The sequence below is a fragment of the Typopeltis vanoorti genome, chromosome 1 (assembly GCF_054136105.1).
Source record: "Typopeltis vanoorti isolate ZY-2024b chromosome 1, IOZ_Tvanoo_1.0, whole genome shotgun sequence".
In the NCBI taxonomy this organism is placed as follows: domain Eukaryota; kingdom Metazoa; phylum Arthropoda; class Arachnida; order Uropygi; family Thelyphonidae; genus Typopeltis; species Typopeltis vanoorti.
Genome location: NC_143549.1, coordinates 134,077,198 through 134,103,933, shown reverse-complemented (window position 1 = coordinate 134,103,933; position 26,736 = coordinate 134,077,198). Strand labels below are relative to the sequence as shown.

Genomic DNA, 26,736 nt, shown 5'->3' with positions numbered 1-26,736 from the left:
TGAATTGAGTGGTAGACTGCCTAACTAGTGCCACATGGTAATTGATGGAAGGACAATACCAGGCAAAATTAAAATAACAAGCATGGTGTAAGTTTAGGTCCACTTAATTTGTACACTTGAAAACAAAGTGAACTGGAGTGTTGGTAGATGATTCAAAGACTGAAAAATTAATAAATGGCGAAGATTATATGGCACATCAGGCTGCTTTGAATATACTAGTGTTAAATGAAATAATGAAACCAGATTATCTCAGAGGATTATAGTTAGAATGGAAAAATAACGAAAAATAATGATTCCTTATATAAGGCATGATGGTAGATGAATTTTATCAAACTGGGTGATGAAATTCAGCTACCATCTAAAACAACTACAGTTTTCATTACAAGGTATGAAAGCCTATAAATAAAAATCAATACAATGGAACACTTACATTAGAAGTATAATTGCATATAATTTTTGCCTAAATATCAAGGACATCAGTATAAATTCATAAATTAAACAGGCACAAGTATCTTAACTGAAGAAGCAATATTTAGAACATATCAGTCATACATGAATAAAGTAGAGCAGCAAGGTCAAAATTGCTCTAAAGTCCTCAAGAGTTTTATATAAGTTAAAGATAGCAAGCTATTTTAAACCTGGTTTTACTCCGTTTCCCAAGTAAGCAAACAGACAAATAAGTCAAGTTTGCGCCTGCACGTAGTGTGAGTCTAACTGACTCACAAGGTAGTGCAAGTCTAGGCAACTCGTGGTAAAAGATGGAATAAGCTCTGATCACTATTCTTAATATTTACCCTTAATGCAAAGCCCATCTCCTCGAGGAGATGTATGTATGAATAAAAATTGTATTCATTTTTATTTAAACATTTACTTATGTTTCAATTTCGAGTATTTATTGAATCTATTTCAAGGTAATGTGATACTTATTGGCAAAACATATGGTCAAAACAGCTCATTTGATCACTCAGAACTATAAGGTTATCTCTCTCAGTGGAGTCATGTGCCCATTTCAGTTGGGATTGCTGTCATAGCTTATGCAACCTGCACTATGAAATTCATGACAGTTTGACTGCATGATTGCATTTTTATCAATGTATGAAAGTTTTAAGAGTGCACAGCACATCAGTGCTCATTTTAATTGGTCTAATGCAATTAATTGTAGGATAACTTTGGATACTTTCATTTATCAATTAATTGCAACCAAATCTGCGCAGAGTGGAGGACAATATGTCTATTTTAAGATATAACAAAGAAAACAATAATGAAGAAGAATGCTATATTTGGTTGGTATATTTGAATTACGCAAAGGTGTAAAATTTGGAAGAGGAGGACGAAGCTTACCTCCTTTAACTACAATATGGTTCTCATTGTAAATATGGGCAAAAAAAGTTATAGATTTATCAAAAATTATATACTAAAAACTTGTCTATATTATATATAAAAACTTGCCTACCATGTCGGTTTCCACTTCACACACACAAAACAGACGAATCTCAGAAAACAAAAAACAGCAAAAATATTGTGTTTACTTTTAGGAATCACACGAAGTCTGGAAACAATTAGGGGAATCTTTAATGGGAATAAATGCAAAAATATAATATCGGTGATATTGCTATTTGGTGAATGAGCACCACACACCTAGTACACCTGTAATATTTGCCTCTGATCTCTTTTTATAAGGCTATGATAATGCCACATCTGAACTGAAGAGTACAGAGCTGATTGCCTGGACTCTGAGGATACGGAAGTGTGAGAAAATCAAGAAGTGAATTTGTGATCAAGAAAGTAACAGGCCATATGCTTTCTATGAGGGTAGATTGAAGATTTGAGTTACAAAGACTGAGAGACAAAAGAGGAGAGAGTATGAGGACTGTGTGGAATGGGTTGCCAGAGTTGGTTGTGAGAACTAGTAATGAATGAGTTCGAGGAGAAGCCTGATAGAAAATGTGTGAATATTGGTTAGTGGGGCCTCCTACAATGAGTCTAGGATACAAAAACAGGCAAATATCTTGATTTCAAAATGCAAAAATCCCTACTGTGCAAAGCATCACATAAATAAAGTGCACACACAGAATGGTTTCCCAAGCTTATCTTTTCACCTCAGTCAGTCTAAATCACTTTGCAGTATCTGTACATTAATCCTTGATTAACTATTACCTCACCCAATTTTGCAACATTTTCATTCCTATATCATTTCTATACAAACAAGTACAGAGCCCTGCAGCACACTACTAATCACCTACCTTCTGGATTCTACTTATCCATATACTACTGTGGTATCCATATCGCCAACCTTCACATCCCCCTATCTCCACTGATCCAAATGGTGTAAAGAGTTCCATAACAATATCTTAATAGTTTTGTAACAAAAATTATATAGAATTTATTCAAAAAAAAACTCCAATATATTTCATTCAACATTACATTGACATCATCAAGGAGAGAGACCATTAATTGCATTCAAAAGATGATTCAAAATAATGAGTCATAAATCACATATATACTAGCTCATGTCTTGATCACAGTTGAAGTATATGATATTACACTATCGGAGTTCAAAAGAACAATTGTAGTAAGTTGTATAGATTAAAAAAAAATTATTTAAAATAATTATTAATCTAAAAAAAATTATGAAAAATTAATAGTGATCACTTCCCAAAACTTGGATATTGACATACAGTCTGATCAGTTCAGGTGCAGACAATTTCTTAGCATTTCATATGTTTCAAGGAAAAGACTATCATATCAAATTTGAACTTGCTGGAGCGAAGAAGTTTTGTCTGGTTACGAAGAAATCGTCTGAAACCTGAACTAATCAGGATTGTATGCAAGTTTTCGGAATTGGATTATATATACAAGTTTCTGGAAGTGATCACTATTAATTGTTCATAAGTTTTTAATTTTTTTTTAAATTAATAATTATTCTCTCTCTCTCTCTCTATATATATATATATTATTATTATTATTATTAAGAGAGATCTCCAGGGAGTCAGGGACTCATCAAGGGAGGCCACATACTACATGCACCAGCTATCATACTTATTCTTGAATTCATCCACACTGCTTGTACTCACAACATCCAATGGCAATCCATTTCAATCACGCACCACCCTATGAGAGAAAAATCTAGCTCTCAACCCCTTCTTAGCAGCATTCATTTTCAGTTTCCAAAGATGTCCTCTTGTCCTTACCCCCCCCTCCATAAATTGAAAAATTCCATCAGCTGAAATCCTGCATGACCCTTTCAGAAGTTTGTCTCAATCATATCACCCTCTTTCTCCTGTTTGCTAGTGTCTGCAGTCTACAAATTCTCAATCTGTCTTCATAATCAGTATTCCACAATCCTGATATAATTTTTAACACTCTCCTTTACACTCTCTCCACTATATCAGAATCACAACAGAAACAAGGAGACCAGGCCTGTGCAAAATAGTCCAAGTGAGGTCTTATCAAGGCCTTGTAAAGAGGTAAAATAACACCCTTATCTTTACATGTGAACATTCCTTTCAGCATTGCAATTATCTTTTGAGTTGTATTTGCAATCTTTGCCACATGACCCCTGAACTTCAACTTCCTATCTATTAACACCCCAAGATCCCTAGCTTCATCAGTTTCTTCTAGCCTAATCCCACCAATATAATACGACATCGGATATCTAATCACACCAAAGTGAATGACTTTACGTTTACCGACACTGAACTGACACCCATTTTCCAATGCCCACAATTCCAGCCTATTCAAATCATTCTGCAAGTACTGCATATCAGCAGCATTCCTGATTATCCTACCTATCTTTGCATCATCAGCAAATAGCAGTATGTTGCTTGTCAAATCCTTCCCAATATCATTAATGTAAAGATTGAATAACCAAGCACTGATTCTTGTGATACCCTAAATCTTGCAGACTCACATCTCCTGTATACCACTTTTTGATATATGTCAATCAGCTATCCTCTTATCTACTCTAATATTCTATAATCCAAATCCATATTCTCCAATTTACACAAGTCTACCATGCTGTATTTTGTGAAAAGCCTTAGCAAAATCCAAAAGTATCATGGTGTACCCATTCCCCTTGTCTAGTTCTATGGTACACTGTTATAGAATGTGAAAAGGAACAGCCAATTCAGCTGAACAAACACACTTTTAGCACACATGCTGATATCCCATCAGTTCCTATTGCTGAATTAATATTCTGTATGTGCAACAGCTCTAATACCTTGTTCTCATACACCTGAGTTTCTTCATCCAGTAAAGAGGTAAGAGTGAGGTGAATGTTGTATATGCCAGGTTGATAGCTTTAACAAAATGGGTCCTCATTAGTTGAACAACCTCTTCTGCATCTGTTACCCCTCATGCCATCTGCATTTAGAGTTATTCTTTCATATTCTCTCTCTCTCTCTCTCTCTCTCTATATATATATATATATATATATATATTTTTTTTTTTTTTAAATTTAATGACTAGAACCGAGGTTTAAATAAAAAAACTTTTACACTACTAGTTTCATCTAATCTTAGACTTCATCAGGTTTGAGATAAACATATATATACCAGTAACCAATCTAAAGGAATCGATTTTTTTAAAACACAGGGTAACGTATCTAACGCTGAAAAGAATAAAGGCTAGAGTTTAAATAGAACAGTGACCTCTGACTGCATCATTATGAGCATGCATGTAAAGTCTCGAGAGCTTTTGAACTAATATATATACATAATTTATGAACTCATTATTTTGATTCATTTTTTGAATGTAGTTCTCCCTGACAATATCCATATAACATTGGACAAAATATATCAGTTTTTGAATACATTTTTTAACTTTTGTTACATGTGTAAGTCATGAACCATACTTTAATAACAGTATCTTGTTGAATGCCTTTGCAAAGTCCAATAGTATCACTGCATAGCTATTCTCTTTATCAAACTTGACTGTCACTATTAAAAAAAAAGAAAAGAAAAGTGAATAAATTACTAAGGCATGGTGACCTATCTTCATAAAGCATGCTGTTTCCAACACAGTATCATTTCTATTCACCTCATTCCTAAATTTTGCCTTTGCAAAGGCATTCAACAAGATATTGTTATTAAAGTATGCTTCATGGCTTACACATGTAACAATAGTTATAGAATTTATTCAAAAACTCTGATATATTTCATCCAATGTTATATGGACATTGTCAGGGAGAACTACATTCAAAAAACGAATCAAAATAATGAGTCATAAATTTGACAAACTTCTCCAATACTTCTGCCACCACTCCTGAGTCTATAATTTGCTACCTCTGACAAGGAGCCTCCTTTATGTAATGAAACCATTTTGCATTCCTTCCACACCTTTGGGACTTGCACCAAAGTTGAGATCCAAATTAAACAGTCCAGTCAGAGGCAACACCAGCTCCCCCTGCAAATATCCCATAACCATATTTGTGTTAATATTGTGCAATATCCCAAGAACCTCCAGTTCATCTACTATGTATATCAGTCAATGTTACATCTGTCACTACAATATTCCATGCGGAGGATAAGCCCTTACAAAACAATCACTCAGTAACACAACTATTTGGTCTGCTTCCATTGCCATTCCACCAACAACATTCATTCAAATTATTCCTCCACAACCATCTCTCCTTCTACTCACCCCACAGTCAAACTCTCTGAGACTTCTGGCATGTCTTGGCCAACCTTTCACAATCCAGTTGTGCATTCTCTACCACACTGGACTCTCATGCTTGTAATATATACTGCTTGTGAACTTGCTGATCATCATATCTCTTCATCACTCTGCAGTTGCACTTAATGAAGATACTCATCCATTTGTCATCTGATTTATTCTCCTGATCCTGGGTATACAGTATGATACTGCCTCCTTCAAGCTCCAATGACCATACCATTGCCTATGCACTGCTAACATCCTTCCATTGCAGATTCTCATATGATAGATCAGCTTCACGCCACCACTAAATGGTCACTTAGAGTGCAGTTCCACAAATGTTCATTAGCCATTTTCTGTCTATTGCAGGATGAAAATCTTTCCCAAACTCTTCCACACTACCATATATATCTTGAGCTCTGAATTCCAGCTATCTCTTTAATCTTATCCTCTCAACATCTTTGGTCTTCCTGTCTCTTTCCATCTCTCAGGGTACCATTCAGATATCTTTGACCATTTCTGAGGATTATTTCTTACAGTATTACTTGCCCATTTCCACTTGGATATTTTAATGGCTGTTATGTCTCTCACTCCAGTCTGAGGTGCTAATCCAAGTATTACACTTTCTACCTTGAATTCAATACTAAGCAGTCTCTCCATTTTTCTTTTGATGCCATAAATTTGTCAGTTAATTTTTTGATCAAAGCCAATGTTTCAATTCCACATAATGATTGTAAGTTTCCCAACTTGAGGCTATGTGGATACCTTGGTTATGGACTAAGTCTTTGATGCTATTATCCCAGCATTCTCTAACCCCAGAGTACCCTCCATCACATACTGTTAGCCACCTTAGCGGCCATTATGGATCAAATACGCATCCTCGTACGCTTCATATCCATCACATATTTCAATGTAATATCAATGGTATTACAATTTTAATATGCACTTTGCATCCATGATTACCTTGACGTCTATAGACGTCTTGGCCAGTAGCGTGGTTAAGTAATAATTAAGAAATTAAGTATTAATTTCTTAATAGCCATATAAATTCCATTTCCTTCCTTCCATACCCCATTGTTGAATTTGCCCATAATGATCACTTGGCCTGAACTAAATCTGTTAATTGCCATATTCATGTCATTCACAATCTTCCCTTACATCACCTGGCCTACAGCAGCAAATGATCATATATTTTGTCTGTTGGCTCATATCAAACAGACAGCCTAGCCTCAAATGCACTGCCATGTACTTCTGTCCTCCTATTAAATTCATTTGCTATCATCAGCAGTATACTCTCCTATCTTATTCTCTCAATATTCCCCAAAAATACTATATCCCACCATTTCATCCTTATAGCTACATCATCTTTAGTCAACCAAGTCTTGTCAATACTTATATAACCTTTGTTGAAGTTGAATCAACCAATGCCAAGAACTTTTCTCTCTCTCCTGTTCTTGATGCTTCTTAAATTAGTATACATGAATTGTAGTATCCTTTCCTTAGGCCAACACCTACCTTTTTTTTTACTGACTATCCCAGTCAAATTCGTTACCCTATAGACTACATTCAGAATTTTTTGGTCATTCCTACACACTTACTTCAAGGTGCCTGCCACACAAACATACTCACCTGAATTCCCTTTTCCATGACTTTGAACTTCCACACACAACATCTCCCCCATCCAAACATGCAATCCATCACTCTTATATAAGTCCTTCCATCCATTAATCTTGGCACATACATCCAGAAACTGTATACCATACTCTGAACAACCAACAAATTAACTCACTTTCAATCACAACTTTCTCAACTAAGTTGAGAAACTCAGAAATATTGTCTGAGTTGACATCAGACAATATTTGTCTCTCTCTTTTCGCTCCTTCAACAGCACCATGTCACTATCATACTACATCTCGACTTTCAGATCATTTTCATCTGCCAAAAAACAATCGACTCTTCTATTTTACCTCTTTATCCCAGAAACCTCCCTAATATCCTTAATCTTTGCACCTGCAAAGCATGATTTCATCACACTCTTCTCAGAATCCCTTGTCACAGAATTATCATATAAATTTTCTCCTTACTCTCACTTCTTGCTTTGTCATACAGTCCCTTATTCCCTTGCACCTCTTCTTTCCTTCACTTATCAACTCTAACATTTGCGAGATGTTTCTGTAATTATTCAAGCTTGTGCTTAGTCTTTCACAGTGTACTGTGAAAGACTAAGTACACTATTTCTATCATGACTACCTCAGTGTTCCTGACTTTCAACAATCCCACCAACATTTTCCTGCCTTTTGTCAACTTTCTCCACTCTACTATCCATATCAACAACTGCTCCAACAGAAACTGTCAGATCAGGCAGAACAATGTTTGTGTCTTTCTATCCTCCCATATTTCTTCACGAACACTGTTCCAGCTTTTTTTTTTTTTTTTTTTTAATCTGCTTATCTGCTCTCTCCACCTTTTCTGTGGTCTTCCTCTTGACATTTTATCCTCAATTTTCATTAATACATTATTTTTGGTATTCTTTCTCAACTGATTCTCATCACACATCTTAACCATTTTAAGCAGTTAAGAATTTCTTCACCACTTATTAGTCCCAAAACATTCCCAATGTTAATTTTTTTTTTTTTTTAATTCTATCTCTTTGTGTATTTGCCAATGCCATTTTGCTTGTTTCTGCCTTTCATTACCACTGCATGTACATGTCAATTTTTTGTTAGCTTCTATGTCACTACTGTATAAGCCAAAATGTCAAAAAGTAACTTCTCTTAAAGGCTTGCACTTTAGTGGGACCTCACTGTCCCAAAGAAGACTACTTTAAAAAAAAAAAAAAAAAAACTTTATCCCAGTTAAATCCTAATGAGAATAATAAAATTTCCATCAGGAAAATACAAACTTCCCAAATATTTGAAGTTCTCACTTATCTTTTAGATTTGTCTATTAAGTCTAACATCACTAACTTGTAAATTCTCTATATGATTTAAAATCATGCTCTCTCTCTCTCTCTCTATCCTACTATTTAACCACCTTACTGGTCATTATGGATCAAATACGCATCCTCATACGCTTCATATCCATCATATATTTCAATGTAATATCAATGGTATTACAATTTTAATATGCACTTCGCATCCATGGTAAATTGGATGTATATATACGTCCTGGCTGGTAGCGTGGTTAATATGTAACTCACTCTCATTCCATTTGTCCAATCTCATCTGCAACTTCTAAATGCACCTAAATCACTACATCATCCACAAATACAGCTATGTCTCTTTTTTTTTTGGTCATTATCTGGGATGCTGTTCATTACTAAAAAATGCACTTAAAAACCACCCCATATTACCAAATTTAGTCTTCACAGTCTTTTATAAGCTCTTGCATTAAATATACATATTCTTGATTCCACATATTTCTTCTTTTTCTATACTTATCTTGTCCAAACTTTCCCACTTTTCCCCACTTAACCCAACCAAATCCAGAAAAGGCACAAATAGGATTTTTTTTAATTTTCTAAAACTTTATAAACTGAACTTTCTAAACCAAAGTGATCTTCTCTTAGTTCTTCCTTTATTTGATCCCTTCTTACTGCCATTATCCTTTCATCAGACTTTGCACAGTGACATAATATTATTAGTATTCCTCTATCGTTACTATGCTTCAGCCTTGAGCCTCCTTTATATACAGCTTACAAAGAAGTCAATGGATACCACAGAGTGAAGAACAAACAGCCATGATGCCCACATTAATAAGACGTAGGACCTCCTTTCACTGCAAGGAATGCAGCAATCCTACAGGGCATACTTTTCACAAACGTTTGAGAGCAATCAATAGGAATTTTGGACCATTCTTCCTCTAGGCATGTGATGAGGTCCTGGACTGTTGTGAGGCAGATGTTTCTTGATTTCACCCAATGCTCTAGCTCATTCCACAAATGTTCGATAGGGTTCAGATCAGGCTCTGTGGAAGTCAGTCAAGTGTAGTGGCATTCATGTCCACAAACCACATGGTTACACTAGCAGCCTTATGACACAGTGCATTGTCTTGCTGAAAGAGACAATGGTCAGTTATATAGAAATGCCACAAAGTAGAAAGTTCAATATTTGTGGCACCACAAACAGAGGCCCGAGGCCAAACCAGTAAGAGGACCATTCTATCAGACTGCCACTTCTGAATTTCATAGTTGGAGTTATGCATTCTGGTAAGAGACGTTCACTGGGCATCTGCCTAAGGCACACCATTGCATCTGCTCAGTAGAGGATGTAGCATGATTGGTTGCTCCATAACACAGCTTTCCAAGCTTTCACTTTCATGTTGCACTGTATACACACACACACACACACACACACACACACACACTTTGCTCCATTGAAGACAATGCTGCATGTTGGTTTGGGTAATGTGGCACTTGCATATTGCATACCAACCATGAAAACCCATGTTGTCAGCCTCAGTTCTGAAGGTTTTGTGCAGATTCATGTTCCAGTCGATGGCAGAACTCTACATTCAATGCGTCAGCTGACGAATGGCAGTTTTTACATATCATCCTTCATAGTGCCCTACAGGCGTGTTTGGTGAGTGGGAAGAGGGGGTCATCTGTAGCACTTGCAGTTGACTCCATGTGCTTCCATCTCACAGTATGGTATCACTGATTGTTGACCTCAGATGGCCCAATTTTTCAACAATATGCCGAACCGATAGGCCTGCAATACAGCATCCTATCAACACCTCTTTCTGTCGGTTCCCTTCTCACAGCCATTTCACCTAGACACAGTTGCATTCACTTGGGAGCATCATGTTCCTCCAATTTATACTGGCTACAAACACGTGACTTGTACATAGAACAATGCACCTTGCCCATTGGGGGGGGGGGGGTATCAGTTAATGGATACAGTAACTTCTTTCCAAGCAGTGTATATTTGGACAATAATCCCTTTGGTTCAATCATCAGGTATCAGTTCAGTATAAAGATGATGTGACACAATTTTGATCCTGAACCACATGGGAATTTTGCACTCTTCATTGTCTTTAATGCTTCTTCAACCTGAATGAGACCTTTTCCCTATTATTCCTCTCATCTCTATAATCATTTGTTTATTTCACTACTGCTTACAGCTTTATATCTCTAAAATAATGTTGCCACATCATCCTAATCTTTCTTCTAGTAGTTACAAGTTTACATCTTCATTTATTAAAAAACCTGGTTCCTCTGATTCCTTCTTCTATTCTTCATTAATCCATATAACATTTTCTTGTTCCCATTAATATCTTCCTGTTGCTTATGTAAATTCAACCTAGTGTTTTATCCCCCCCCTCTGTGTGTGTGAGCACGCATGCATGTGTGTTCTCATTACAAACAATTTATAAAGTCTTTATGAACTTCCAAAAAACTATTTTTTCAGTGAAGTACTTTACCTCTCTCATTTTTTCAGCATGCATGTTTATTTTCCTTTTCTGCTTCCATGTTTCATCTACACACTTCTACTGTTCTTATTCACATCTTGACATTTTTACCACTCATTTGCATTATCTCTAGTTAACTTGTAAATCTTCAATGTGATCTGAAACTCAAATTCTTGCTTTACCACAGTCTGTTTCAACATTCACAACTTAAGCTGTCTATTCTTTTTTTTTTCTTTTCACATTTCCTTTTCCTTTATTCCTTTAAATGTGGATATAAAAAGCTTATAATCCTCTTCTAAGGCAACATATGTCAAAACATTGATGAGATTTTGACTTTGCTATTCCATTCTTTATCAAGAATGAAAAAATCTATTATAAATTTTTGCAACTATACCATACCTTGTAATTCTGTGGCTTTGTCTTTTCTCAAAACAGCTGGCTTCAATTCTGAGATTATGTCTGATGCAAAAAGTCTAACAACTTTTGTTCTTCATTTCTTTGACCAGAATCAAATGACCCTAATTTTTTTTTTCCCACTCACATTTTATTTTTTCTAACTTATGCATTAATATCATCTAAGATGATTACACTCTAAATTGGAATAATTCCCTCCAACTACTCCTTGGCACACTGGCACTCAGGAGACTTCCAGCATATTCAGCAGCCCTACTTTTTTTCAAACATTTTTCACACTTAGTAAAAAAAAACATATTTCACTCCATAAAGGTGAAGTACCAAAAAAGTAATCATGAGAAAAAAATACACCCTTAGAGAGTGATAATAACAGTAATAAAATATTTAAATGCCCCATTAAAAAGTATAAATGCAATATAGAAAAATAATTTTTTTTTTAATTTGAATGAGAATTAATGAATACAAAACACTAATATCAGAAGTATAAGAAACAAAATGACTACAGTGCAAGGTTTTAAGCTTAAAATACTTGAGTTTTTAGTCAGTTAAAAAAAAAATTAAATTAAGACATCTCATGAGATAACATTGATAATAAAATAAAGCAAGAAAAGGACTTTTCCTGATTAGAAAATATGGAAACAGGATGAAGTATTCATAGAAGTTAAGCAGAGAATTATTGAAGTGATTCTCTGCTTTGAAGTGAGAAAAGAATTTCTGACTTCAAAATAGCAAGTGAATGTACAGCTAAAGAATACTTAAGGCTGAAATACTGAAATTATTGAACTCATTCCCATTTTAAGACAAGAAGAATGAGAAGGAATATGTAGGACTAGACTAGATCTCTCACAATATGTCAGGAGACATCGTGAAACACATTACTATTATCCAGAGATGATATTAATTACCTTATACTGAATCGATTAGCTGAAACTGGAACCCTCTTAAATATACTTTAGTAAATACGGACAGAAATGATGGACAGGCAGTAGAAGGTCTGGTGCTGATAATAACACTGGCCAACAAAAAAAAAAAATTTTTTCTGCTGATTATGATCTGACACTTGTTTTTTACTAATTTTGGTGCGCTGATTTCAAATATCAAACCCATTTTTTTCTATCACGTCAGGTTTTTCCTTTATGGCATTTTCTTTTTGCTAATTTGTAAGTTTTTGATAGTTTTAAGGGGGGCAGTACTATTTAGAGGATCAAAACAATCGATTTTTTAATATTATTTTCTGAAAGTATGTACTTTTAAAAATCTGTTCCTAACTTTTTATCAAGAAATTCGAAAAATTCCTGAAGATATAGCCTATTATTCAAAACGGTGTGCAGATCAGAATCGGAGCGCTCACCGCTCTCGCTTGTTAGTAAACGAATAAATGCGTAAGAACCTGCAATGTATATGGCTCAATTCCTATTGGCTATTCAGTCCACTTAAAGGAAACATATGAGGACATTAAAAAGGTTCTGAAGTTATTAAAATATACAGACCATAACTGGATCATCTGTGTGGATCTTAAAATAGTGAACTTTTTATCTGGCTTTCAAAGAGGATATACAAAGTTTCCATGTTTTCTATGCTTCTGGGATAGTCGAGCTAGAAACCCAACACTGGAGTCAGAAACATTGGCTTCTTAGAATATCCTTAAATGTTGGAGAACAGAATGTAAATCAACCTTTAATTGACAGAGAAAATATCATTTTTCCACCTCTACACATCAAACTAGGTCTTATGAAGCAGTATGTTAAAGCTTTAGATTTACAAGGTGACTGTTTCCAATACATATGTGAAAAATTTCCACGACTTAGTTATGAAAAAGTTAAAGCCCGTGTATTTGATGAACCGCAAATTAGAACTTTAATGAGAGACCCAAATTTCATCAACTCTATGAACGAAATTGAGAAAGAGGCCTGGACTTCATTTACGATGGTTGCGAATAATTTTCTTGGAAAAAAAAAAGCGTGCAATTACAAAGATCTAGTGGAAACAATGCTTGAAAATTTCCAGCGCCTAGGTTGCAACATGAGCATAAAGCTTCATTTCCTATACAGTCATCTTGATAGATTTCCCGAGAATTTAGGTGCTGTAAGTGATGAACAAGGCGAAAGATTTCATCAAGACTTAAAAACTATGAAAGATCGGTACCAAGGAAGATGGGATTCTCACATGATGGCCAACTACTGTTGGAGTATTCAAAAGGATTGCCAAAACAGAACACACAGCAGAAATTGCTACAAACAAAAATTTATTCCCTGAAACTCATGTGTAAGTAAAATTGTTATTTTTTTATAAATATTCTTGTAATTTTTAATGAATATTGTTAAGTAGTTAGGTATCTAATTATCGGCCTCTCTCGCATTCAAAGCGCCAGTACTTGCCGTTGCAGGTTCTTACGCATTTATTCGTTTACTAACAAGCGAGAGCTCCGATTCTGATCTGCGCACCGCTTTGAATAATAGGCTATATCTTCGGGAATTTTTCGGATTTCTTGATAAAAAGTTAGGAACAGATTTTTAAAAGTACATACTTTCAGAAAATATTAAAAAATCGATTTTTTTTGATCCTCTAAATAGTACTGCCTCCTTAAAAATATCAAAAACTTACAAATTAGCAAAAAGAAAATGCCATAGAGCAAAAACCTGACATGATAGAGAAAAATGGTTTGATATTTGAAATCAGTGCACCCAAATTAGTAAAAAACAAGTCTCATATAAAAGTCAGCAAAAATTGTGTTGGATAGTGTAATTAGAGCAGTAAGTGATAGTCGGCATAGGAGGCAGAAATATAAACAATTTAAGATATGCAGATGATATGCTAGTGCTGGCTAAAAATAAAAAAAGATCTTCAAAACCTACTAGAAGAAATGCTGAAACTAAGCAAAATATGTGGACTTAAATTCAACTTCAAATAAACCAAAACCATGCTGGTAATAACAGAAAAAGGGAAAAGATCAGAGGAAATATTTTAGATCGAGTAGAGTTATATATATTTGGGTCAACTAATAAAGAGAATGGAAAATGTGATAAGAATATTAAGAAGGATAGAAAGTGCTAGATCGACCTTCATTAGCATGAAAAACATTCTGACCTCAAGGGAAATTCACACAAAAACAAGAATTAGCCTGTCCAAATGTTATGTATGGTCAGCACTGCTATAGGAAGCAGAAACCTGAACAACATCAAAATATTGTGAAAATAAACTGAAAGCCTTTGAAATATGGATCCTCAGAAGAATCTTTAGAGTCCCATGGATTGCCAAAAAAAAAACTAATTTAGAGATATTAGAGATGATTAAAGAAGATAGGTCTCTGTTGAAAACCATTAAGAAAAGGAAAACCACCTACGTTGGTCACATACTAGTAAGTTATGATTCCCTACAAAAAACACTTTTAGAAGTGATACAAGGAAAAAGAAGAGGATGACAAAGAACAGATTGGATGGGAAATATTAAAGACTGGAACTTTTTGTCTTATGAAGAATGTAAGAGAGAAGCACAAAACTGTACATGGTGGAAGCTCATGGTAGTCAACCTCCTGGAAGGAGATGACACCTGACAAGACAAGTGATAGTCAAATCAAAGAGGAGGCAGATGACCAGTGGTGTGCATCAATCAGGGTGCTGCTGCCATTTAATTTGTACATTAATCTGGTCATGGAGGATAGGGCAAATGATAATGAACATCAATTCAATGTTGCAAATCACAAGGTTATGTATTTCAGGATGAAAAGACAAGCTACACATTGCCACAGAAACTGATGAGGCAAGGACAAATTTGAGGGAAGAGGTAAAAGATGAAGTTCAGAGGGCTTACTGCAAAAGTAGGAAAAAGTGGACAATATAGTTCAATGGATCCTGTGATTGTTAAAAAACACAAGTAGGGATTTGATTTTTTATGGTGCCTGGTTGGCCAAGTGGTTAGCATATCCACTCCCAAGCTGAGAGTACGAATCCTGCCTAGGCATCTATGTCTGTGATAGTCTTTCACCTTCATACATTCATTCATACAAGTGAATAAACATTCTCCCAAGATGGACTGGTCACCATGGGAGAAGTAGACCTCCCCCCCCTTGCAATGGGAGAGGCCTTCATCCTGTAGTGGGTAGAAAACAGGCTCAACATCATCATGGCGCAAAGACCTCAAGGGTCATACTGCACAAGGACACAGATCACAGCAGTACATATGGTAATCAGTTAGTAGGACAATCCCAAACATCCATGCCCTTGGCAGGATTCAAACTTTCAACCTCTTTGGCTGGAGAGCAGATATGCTAATTCCTTATCCCTAAACAAGTAGGGATAAGTAAGTAAGTTATTATCCCTCTTTATGAGGCTTTGATATGTGCTAATCTACTGTGCACAAATTTGGTCACAAATTTCCTGGGAATGTGGAAGTGGTGGAGAGTATCTAGAGGTAAGTGAGCAAGATAATAAATGGTTTGTGGAATGCTCCTTTTAAGAAAAAAATTAAAAGTTTGCTGGTTAGAAAGTGTGTATTAACTAGCCTTTCTAACCAACCAACAGATTAACAAAGGAAGAAAAAAGGAGATATAATAGAACCATATAGGCTACTCTAAAAATATTTCATAGGGTAGCACAGAAGAAAACTTTCAATACTGTACATGACAGGAAGGGAAGAGACTATAGGACCACTCAGAAAGTTGTAAGCATGTGATTAGAAAGGGAAAGAAGAAAAGATTTTTTTGCCTGGAGATGCTGAATAGAATGGGTTGACAAAGTCAGTCATGAATGCTTTATCAGTAAATGAGATTAAGACACCTTGTGAAAGATGGTTAGCATGGGTCTCCCATGACAAGCCAAACTCCATGGAGATGCCTGTGTGATGATGATGATACGTCATTAAATTTATGTTAAAAATAGTGATAAATTACTACCAGATATATTGATGGCAATTTATTAACAAGAAAAAATTCAATAATGATGCAAATAATGCCCAACTTTTTAGGGAATGAAAAACAATACTTTTGTTTATTATTAAAATGAGACTAGTTGCAAATATTAAGAAAGAGCATAATGCATCATTATTGTTACATGATGCCTCTAAAGAGTCCGTAGACCTGTGTGGTGTTGAATGCCTAGGAAGGCACTCCACACAACGTCATCTACACATTTGAGATAAAGGATCAATCATTAATTATTTACCTTACTGTAATATTTACTGATTTCATACTTCAACACTTAAAATATTCAAGGAATAAGTATATACTCAACAAATTTAAAGAAAAAAGTATGGTAGCATGCTCAGGAGAGCTATATAGCACCTGAGTAAGTCCTGAAATACAGTGAAAGAAGGTCCTATAATAATATCAATTAAAGCAATGAAGGAAGGAGCTGATCTGAATTCCATGTTTCTTAAAGTAATCGAGAACTAATGTTTATCCCAGTGCTTAATGCTGATGCTGTTACTAATTTAAAATGAAGGACCTAAATATTATTATAATGATTATTATTTTGTGACACCTCCAAGCAGTCCAAGGACTCATCGGGAGAGGGCACCTACTCAACTCTCCGTCTCCCACACTTAATCCATCAACTACACCAAACCACCACTACCATCATCATCAATGTCATCTACTGCCCACCACCACCACTAGTATTTTTGTCCGTAAATGATGTGTTCTGAAGGCTGATTTGTCTGTATGTGGGATGAAAAACAGGCGTTTCCGGGAGAAAAAAACCCTGCTACCTCCATATGAAATCAGTTAACTCGCCTTCAACTGAAAAATGCCATATAAAGATTCCTATTGTCATGATGAGAATCAAACTTAGGCCTTTTCCAATTGAAGGGCATGATGTACTATCGTTCTTCCAATTGCTCTAAGGAGGCGCTTATACTCAAATGAAATGCAGAAAACTTTCAATAGGTATTTTTCAATTGAAAGTCAGCCGATATGAGATCAGTGAATACTCTTTAAGAGAAATAAATTTCTCTTAAATAAATAAACCATGATATAGCTATTTAAAATTTGTCTTAGTATTCACTGATCTCATCTCTCATAATATTTGAGTTCATATAAATCCAAAGGTCAGAATACCAAGTTCAGAAATAATGTAATAAAATATGCAATTTTTTTACCTCCTAATAAAACCATTTGGATGAACTCCATAATGCCATCATAACAGCTTGTGGCAAGCATCAATGAAAAGAAGAGAAAAAAAAATTCACATTATTGTGTTCATATATGAAATAGTCTATCAAAATGTCTGAAATGGACAGAAACTGTTAAAGCGATAAAAACTGATGAATGATAAATTTAAATACAAATCCCCCATATCAAACTGTATCACAATCCTTTAAGGTATTCAAGTTACAAAGGCATAATCTGACAGAAAATAAAAACATAATAAAATGACATAACATACAAAGAATAAACTTAGTATTGCTTCACAGGCCAGAAATATAACAAGAGTTAATTGTTATTGGCAACTGTTTCTGTATTGATTCTATGTTTCTATATTTTCACTTGTTTGTTTTTTGCTTGCAGCAGAAAACAAATCAACTACTAATTAAAACAAAGTATGAAAAGGCTTTCTTACTAGTTTAATCTTAATTTTATCTGGAAATTCTATGGAGTCTGAAGATTCATGGCAGAAATTTCACAGTAACCATTATTCACAGAATGCTTTCAACTGTTCACTGACAATGAACTCATTTACTATCTCAGATAAATTAATCTACTGGATCACCACACACACACACACATAGCAAAAATTAATTCTCACACCTTGCAAACTACCTGATTATAATAATGATTATCATGTAGTAATAAGCACTCTTATCACCCTTGTTCAATTCCTTTGTCATATACTGAAAAAAATTCTATGTCTATTCTAAAAAAAATTCTCTTGATAACTTATATGTTTATATGATATCCCTTCTTTTCTGCTTCTTCCAAGTTCTGTAACCCACAAAGATCTATCCTCAGAATGCATGTCACATCCACTGTTGCCACCTTAGTCATCCACCTCTATATCCTCTTCACCACTTTATCATTCCAAAGAAAAAAAGCAATCAAATCTGAGTGTAGAGTAAGCTACATGTAGTCATAACAGAACCTTATAAAGGCTGATAATAACTTCTATATATTATTATTAGACCCCTCCAGGGAGTCCTAAGACTCATCGAGGGAGGGCACCAACTCTCCGTCTCCACCACTCAACCTCATCCACAAACTGTCTCATCTACACCAACAGCATCTACTGTCCACCATCACCACTATTATTTTCACAGACAATCACAAACATCCATGCCCACGGCGGGATTCGAACCCGCAGCCTTTTGGTTGGAGAGTGGATATGCTAACCACTCGGCCAACCCGGCTGGCTATGTTTATAGCCGGCCTGGTTGGCCATATATACCTGTTGATGTGGCTTTCAACATTTAAATGATCCACTGAGATATTTTACCCACTTTTGCACTGAACTTCAACTCCTTGACATCATCATTACCCACTTCCAAAACAATCAACCAATAACCTCATCAGTTTCCTGCAGTATTATTATTATGATTCAAGACCTCAATGGAGTCACAAGCCTCATTGTGGGAGGCCTACCTTAGAAATTAGTGTACAATGTTATATGAGAAACGCTGTCATCCCCTTAGTCACCCAAAAGGTGACTGGGGGGGAAGGTGAAAGCATTTATGACAGTGTGTAACAATCTATGTAAGGTGCTCTTACCACATCAGGAAATGCATTCCATGGTTTCTCTGTATGGAGGGTTCAACCACCGTCTATGCAGAGACACCACTTCTCACCCTCTTGCTCATGACCTCCTTTTGCAACTTCCAGGGATGGCCCCTTGTTCCTTGCTCATCCTCTTGTTCCACAAAATGAAAGAACTCTCCAGTGTGTCAACCCTGCAACTACCTCTCAACAGTTTAAATGTCTCAATCATATCACATCTCCTTCTATCTACCAAACTTTACAGTCCACATTTCCTTAGTCTATTCTTATATCTAACATTGTACAGTTCTGATATCACCTTTATCATCTGCCTCAGCACTCTTTACAAGGTTAATTTATCCCTTCAAATCCTATGGACCAAAATTAACCATAAGAGTCCAGATGATATACAATGGAATGACAACTCTTATCTCTGCTGGTCAATGTCCTCAGTATTGCAGAAATGTTTTGGGTTACCTTCACTGCCTTTATAATATGTTCCCTGAATTTCAGGTTTCAATCAATCATCACCCCCCCCCAAGAATCCCTTGCCTCCCCCACTTTCTCCAGCAAAGTATGCAGCCTCCCATCGATGGTCTCGCCAATGTTTGTTTGTAAAATGCACTGCTTATAATCTTTTCAGGCTATAACTGAAAACATAATCTTACACTTGTCACATTGAATTGGTAATCATTATCCTTTATCATGCAGTATCTCTACATTTCTTTATTTATCACTGTTCTCTCCAGTTTTGCATTATCAGGAAACTGTAGGATTACCAGCAATTTCATATTTCCTCTCAAATTATTATTAATGTACGGGCACTTCCATGGAGACCTAAGACTCATTGTGGAAGACCCAAACTATCAACACAATATCTATCATATCTCACTTTGAAATCATTAACAGACAAAGCACTCAACTTATTCAGGAAACCCATTCCATTCACCACACTCCCAGTGAAAAATCTAGTGCCCATGCCCTTGCTAACAACACTTTTACCCAACTTCCAGGGATGAACTTTTGTTCTCCCCCCCCTTAGCCAAGTGCTGAAATATTCTTTGTATTAATCCCATCCAATTTAAATGTTTCTATACCTCCCTTTTTTTCACCTATCAACCATTTTTTGCAACCACAAATCCTCAATCTATTGTCATAGGGAGCATTCTACAGACAACACAACATATTGCTCACTTGCCTCTCGATCCACTCCACCACTTCCTCATCCCTACAGAGCCCTGGTGACCAGATCTGAGCACAGTAATACAGATGTAGCCATATCAAAGCATATTAAAGAGAAATTATATGCTCCCTTACCCTGCTTGTTAGTGTGTTCTTATTGAAGAACACACTACCAAGTAATACTGTAAGCTACTCTGGCTACTTGAGAAAAATGCCCTCTAAACTTCAACTCTATCTACCACTAACTACTCTCAAATCCCTGGCTTCATCAATTTCCTGGGGTACAGTTCCCTCAATGTAGTACACAGCTTGCAATGCATAACTTTACACTTTTCCACATTAAAATGACATCCATTATCTTTTGCTCATACTCTCAGCCTATTTAAATCATCCAGCAAGCACTCTACATCACCATGATTAACTATTATCTTACCCAACTTTATATCATTAGCAAAAAAACTCAATATCTCTCTTTAAATTATTTCCTATATCATTTATGTACAAATTAAACAATAATGGTCCAAGAACAGAGCCCTGTGGCACACAACTAGTCACCTGCTTTCTCCTGGACTCTGCTCCTCCATATACTACTTTTTGGTATCTGTCCATGAGCTAACCTTTTATCCATATCACCAGTTTCATATCCATCCCATTTGTTACAATTGGGGTAACAAGAGTTCATTGTGGTATCCTATAAAATGTCTGCAAAATCCATAAGTATCATTGTGTTGCCATGCCTTTTATCAAACTCAGCTGTCACTATTATAAAACGTTAGTAGATTACTAAGGCATGTCCAACCCTTTACAAAGTTATGCTGCCCCTCATAGAGTGTCATATTTTTATCCACCTATTCCTGAATTCTCTTTCTGATTACGAGATACTAATTGGTCTATAATTTTTTACCACAATTCCAAAATAATTCCTTTATACAAAGGAATTATTTTGCCCTCCTTCCTTGGAATTTGCCAGAGCTGAGACTTAAAAAGCATAGTCAAAAGTACTGCCAGTTCCCTTGCATATTATCTAAAAATGCCAGCTGACATCCCACCAAATTCCAGCTGTATTTGCATTCAGATTCTGCAACATACCAAGTACCTCCAATTCATCAGCCTCTGTCTCACATCAGTCCCAGTCACCTCTGCCATAACAATATCTTCACTTGGATGATATACCCTTGCTAAATGGTCACTCAGTAGCTCAACAATTTCATCCGTCTCTGTTCTCTACCATCTGCACTCAAAAATATCCTTTCACAGTTATCCTATTTGCCACATAATGAAAAAACTCTTTGGTATTTCCTTTTGTCTGCTTGGCTAATTTCTTCTCATTATCTGATTTTGCCTTCCTTACCATGCTGGGCATCTTTCTTGCTTCTGCTCTTCGTGAGTTAGCTGGTCGCCTTACTCCTTATATACCCTGCACAACATTTTATTTTTCTGCAGCTCATGCTTAATGACATTACTCATCTGTCTAACTCTACCGGATTTACTTTCCCAATACCTTGGGTATGCAGTGCGATATTGTTCCCCCCCCCCCCCAGATACCCCATGACTATCGCCAATGCACTGTGAACATTTGCCTTGTAATTCTTTATGCCATATTGCTGCTTCAAGCTGCCTCCTTTCTGTAATTTCCACGTTTTTCTAGACAATGTAGCCATATTACTTATATACAGGTCTTGTGATCCTATAAACAGGTCCAACACTCTTGTACCCCATGTCCCCTCTGTCACATTCTGCTTCAAGTAATTATCTTTCAGTAAGTGCATAGATTTTCTTTCCTTCCAATGTATATCTCCAAAGTTGAAGTCCTCCATAATAATTACTTGACTTGAACTCATTATACTAATCTGCTGATGCATATCTTCCACATCATCCCTGGCATCTCCTATCCTAAAGCAACCAATTTCATAATTTGTCCTACTGACCTCAATTTCAAACCATACTGACTCAAAAGAATTGATAACTGCATGACTGACTCCTACTTTTGTTGGCTGCAATTCATTTGCCATCATCAGCAGTACCCTCACTCCTATCTACTGTCTACTCCATCTTCCCTGAAAATACTAAATTCATAACATTCTATCCCTCTTATGTCATCTGCTGTAGCCAAGTCTTGCTAATGCCTATAACTTTTGGTGAGGTTGCACTAACTAATACCAATAACTCCTCCCTCTTATTCCTGATGCTTCTAGCATTAGTACATAAAAAACTGAAGCATCCTCTTAGGCCCCAACCACCATTACATCCTATAATGACTACCCCATTCAATATCATTATTCATTAACATGGTTATTTGCTTCATGGCTGCCTTCTCTCTCTCTCTCTCTCTCTCACACACACACACACACACACACACACACACACACACACACACACACACACACCTATCCTAATTTCTTTAGCTTTCTTGACTTTGTGCTTCCACACTCTCAGTGAACAAACTAGAGACACCTAACTGAATGGATTCAGAGTTAGGTGTCTCTAGCAGGCGCACGATAGTAGTGTCCAGTGCCTGTGTGCAAAATTATAGTTGGTACCCCTATACCTCTCGCCCCAATAAAAAAAAACACTTTATAAAAATGTTATTTTTAATATTTGATGCCAATAAAGTGAGTATTTCATTTTGAATTTTATCTCCTAAATAGGAGGGTATATTTTTAAAGTCAGGATCATTAGCTACACGTCGCGTGTGTTCCGATATAAAAGGATCAAACTTTTCTAACATCTCAATGCATTTTAAAAAATTGCCATTGTTGCAATCGTAAAGTTTATTACTTTTATCATGAAGACCTAGATTTTGTTTGTCTAAAAACTGTACTACAAAAATTATTCTTTTTATAACTTCATACCAACGTTTCCTTTCATTATCTAAACCTGTTTGTTGCAAATGATCAATACAAGTTTTATTTTGTAAGGATGTAATTAATTCTGTTCATTTTTTGTAATTGTTCAAATGATTTAAATTTTTCTCATGACAATTCAGGTACATTGCAAGATGTTGCCTATATTCTGCTGATAACAGCAGAATATAGAATAAAGTTAAAAACTGCAGCAGATTTTCTTATATATGTTTAGAGCAAATACGAGTGTGAACAAGATTAAACAAATTCAAACGTGTGTCATCCTGTAAACAGTAAACTCACGCAAGTTCAAGTTTTTACTTGTTTACACTAAACTACTTGTTAGAATTAGGATCAGAATAAAATAAGATCTTAAGGAATAATAACAAATAAGTGATTATAAATAATTTGTTTAAGACAACTCTATAAAATATAATTAAAATTTAAACAAAAATGTAATTTATTTTCATATAATTAACGAATAATTTTTTTTTAAGTATTTTCTCCTCGCCTGAAATCTTTGGCACCTGTGTGCATCACGCACATTGCACATGTTGCCGGCACGCCTCTGATCTCTAGACACCTAACTCTGAATCCATTTAAGTGCAGTCCATCAGCATTGTATAAATCTTTCCATTCATCAAACTCGGGCCACTGGTCCACAAACTCTACATCATTCCATATGCATATCTCCATATTCATTAGCTATCATGACCCTCCTTCTCAGTTCACCTCTATCATACCTTGGCAGCACTCACAAGCTTCACCCTCTTGCTCTTCTTTTCACTTCTTCCCATAACTCTTTCACATCCTCTCTCATACAGTACTTTGTGAATGTAGAACTTAAAGAGAAAGTGTATTCTACAGGATTATCTTTATACTCTTTCTCTTTAAGTTCTACATTCACAAAGTACTGTATGAGAGAGGATGTGAAAGAGTTATGTTGCAGCAGAAGCCTTCCAGCTTCTGCTGCAACAGATACGTATACTATTCTATGATGTCTGTCTATCAGTAACCCTTTTATCTCTCACTAGCTTAATATCAATCCATATATGCTCCTATTTACATAACAGATTGCCATATGATATCCTGTGTTTTTGCAAAGTCCAGAAAATGATGATATGTTAGTCATTTCTTTATTTAATCCAACTATTACTTGATTATGAAATGTGAGTAAATGAATAAGCCAAGCCCTATCCATCACAAAGCTATGCAGCTTTTCCTGAAGTATTCTTATCCAACCATTCTTGAATCTTGTCCTTAACCAATATTTCCAGAACCTAAACTACCACTCCTGAGTTAATACTGGCTGGTTTATAACCTGCTACCTCTATTTAAGGCAAGATCCTTTATGTAAAAGGAATTATCTTGCCCTCTTTCCACTTACTTTGGGCCACTGTCAGTTCTGAGATTTCAATAGCCTGGTCAAAGGCACTGCCCTTGCACACTCTCAATAATATTCATACAGATCCCATCTTTTTTTTTCTTTTTTTTAATAGATATCACATTTTTATTATTTTTTATGTGAATCACATCCACTAAAGTTTATAAACCTATCATGCATTTAATATCTTAGGTGAATGAATATTAGATAATGCAGGAGCCCTAAGTAGAAACTAAACATGACTTGTTTTCAAGCTACCTCCAGCCTCAAATTAGCAGGTCATGGTCTCACACTGAATGCCAAAAATCTTTTACTACCTCACACATCAGAATTGTAGCATAAATACATGCCACAGTCGAGATGCTATTCACTTTACCATATATGCTCCGATGTACATAACAGATTGCCATATGATATCCTGTGTTTTTGCAAAGTCCAGAAAGATGATGTGCTAGTCATTTCATTATTTCAACTAGACCATCCAATGCCATACTAAAATATAATTATTTTATCAAGTTGAATAAAAAAAAAATTCTTATTTAACAAATAAAACTTGAAGGAAACTATACTGCTCAGGAAAAGCTGGATTTCATATATCGTTTGTCATACATTTGCTTTGCAAAAAGTTATTCCAGTATTGCACTACTATAAAGTGGTGTGTATTTCATTGAGATGGGCAGGTTTCACTGCTATTTAAAACTTGCAGCTACAAAGGTAGACACCAGAGGGTCTCGAACAAAGCTCTACCTATGCAAATTTATTAGAGGGTCTCTAACAAAGGGCTGTCATTCCTATATGGTGCAATATTATGCCAAACTGTGTTAAGTTAAGCTTAAGTATAAATATTTTTAAATTATTACTTACATTACTTAGAAAATATATCTAAAAATTAATACGTGTTATTTTTGAGAATGTGCCTTTCTCGCGACAAAGAACCTGGAATGTTAAATAAGTTCTTAACTCATTCTCAAGAGTTAACAATAACTTCCATAGGTAAAGTGAATTAATGAGTACATCTACACGTAACCACAGCTTTCTCAGAGCATTTTAAACTTTTGCTAACTTTCATTAGAATGAAAAAAAAAAAAAAAATAGTACATAATATATTCAGAAAAGCGAGTCAATTAATTAACGTATTGACACGAAGCTCAGATCACCAAACTAATTATTTCGCATTATGCTTTTATTATTTTTTTTTCACACTATTATTTTGTGTTTTTCTCTACAACTTCAACCATAATAACTTAAGTCAGGTGATTCGCGATCAGCATGTTTGAATATTCAAGACTAAAGTAATAAGGGCCTACGCCAGTATATCGAACTTAGCTTATTATTACATAATAATAATAATAAATGTTTACCTCTTCTTCCTCGCGGCGGTCGTCAAACTCGAAGTCCCAAGCGTGCGGTTTTGGCTCATCAAAACCTGACGGCGTTGATCTCCATCCTAATGAAGGCGGAGTCTTCGACGTTAGACTCAGAGAAACGAAAAACGCAAGGAAAACATACACTGCAACTAAAAACCTTGCCCAGGGGAAAACTTGCATCTTAATGTTTTATTATACCATGTAATTCGTGAAGAGGGAAAGACAGAGTGGGAGAGGAGAGGGAAGAAGAGAAGAAAAGGGATGTCGAAAACACACACACTGGGAGCAACACAACCAATATGATTAACGGGAAGCAATGCAGAACTCAATCGCTTCACACTGCTACGTTCGAGTCAGCCCGACTCAACGCTATCCTCTATCGATTTGGCCTGCCGTAACTGCCGCTAGTCCCTGCTACAATAGAACCCTTGGCAGATGGCCATCAGGCATGCGTCACGGCCTTAATGGTAATGAAAAGCACAAAACAGGAATGTTAAAGTTCTTCTAGAAAGAAAGACAAAACAATAATTTAAATGGAACAAAGTACTCGAGAACTTGAATAGTCTAAAGAGAAAGTGTAAAGGTCAAAAAAAGAAAAAAGCTGTATTATATTTCAAATTTGCGAATACTGCCATTAAATTATATTTAATTTCAGATATAGAGTGGGCGATTAACGGCAGAAACGAAACTACTGTATTTCTTAATATTTGGTTATTTTAACCAATTCTTCTATGATGTTTTGAAGTTGTTCCTTCAACTTTGCCAGCTTTTAACTAATATTAAGCATGTGATCCCAATTGATGA

The 26,736-nt window shown here is 35.6% G+C and overlaps 1 protein-coding gene across 1 annotated transcript in view; it reads right to left on the bottom strand.

The window, feature by feature from the left end:
* LOC150110449 (proteoglycan Cow-like) overlaps positions 1–26,367 on the bottom strand; it is a 200,455-nt gene extending 174,088 nt beyond the window's left edge. Inside the window, exon 1 of the mRNA XM_090399367.1 lies at positions 25,927–26,367. Coding sequence (XP_090255493.1) covers positions 25,927–26,112 — 186 coding nt within the window. The 5' untranslated portion in view covers positions 26,113–26,367. The remainder of the gene's footprint in view (positions 1–25,926) is intronic.
* Positions 26,368–26,736: the final 369 nt, after the last annotated feature.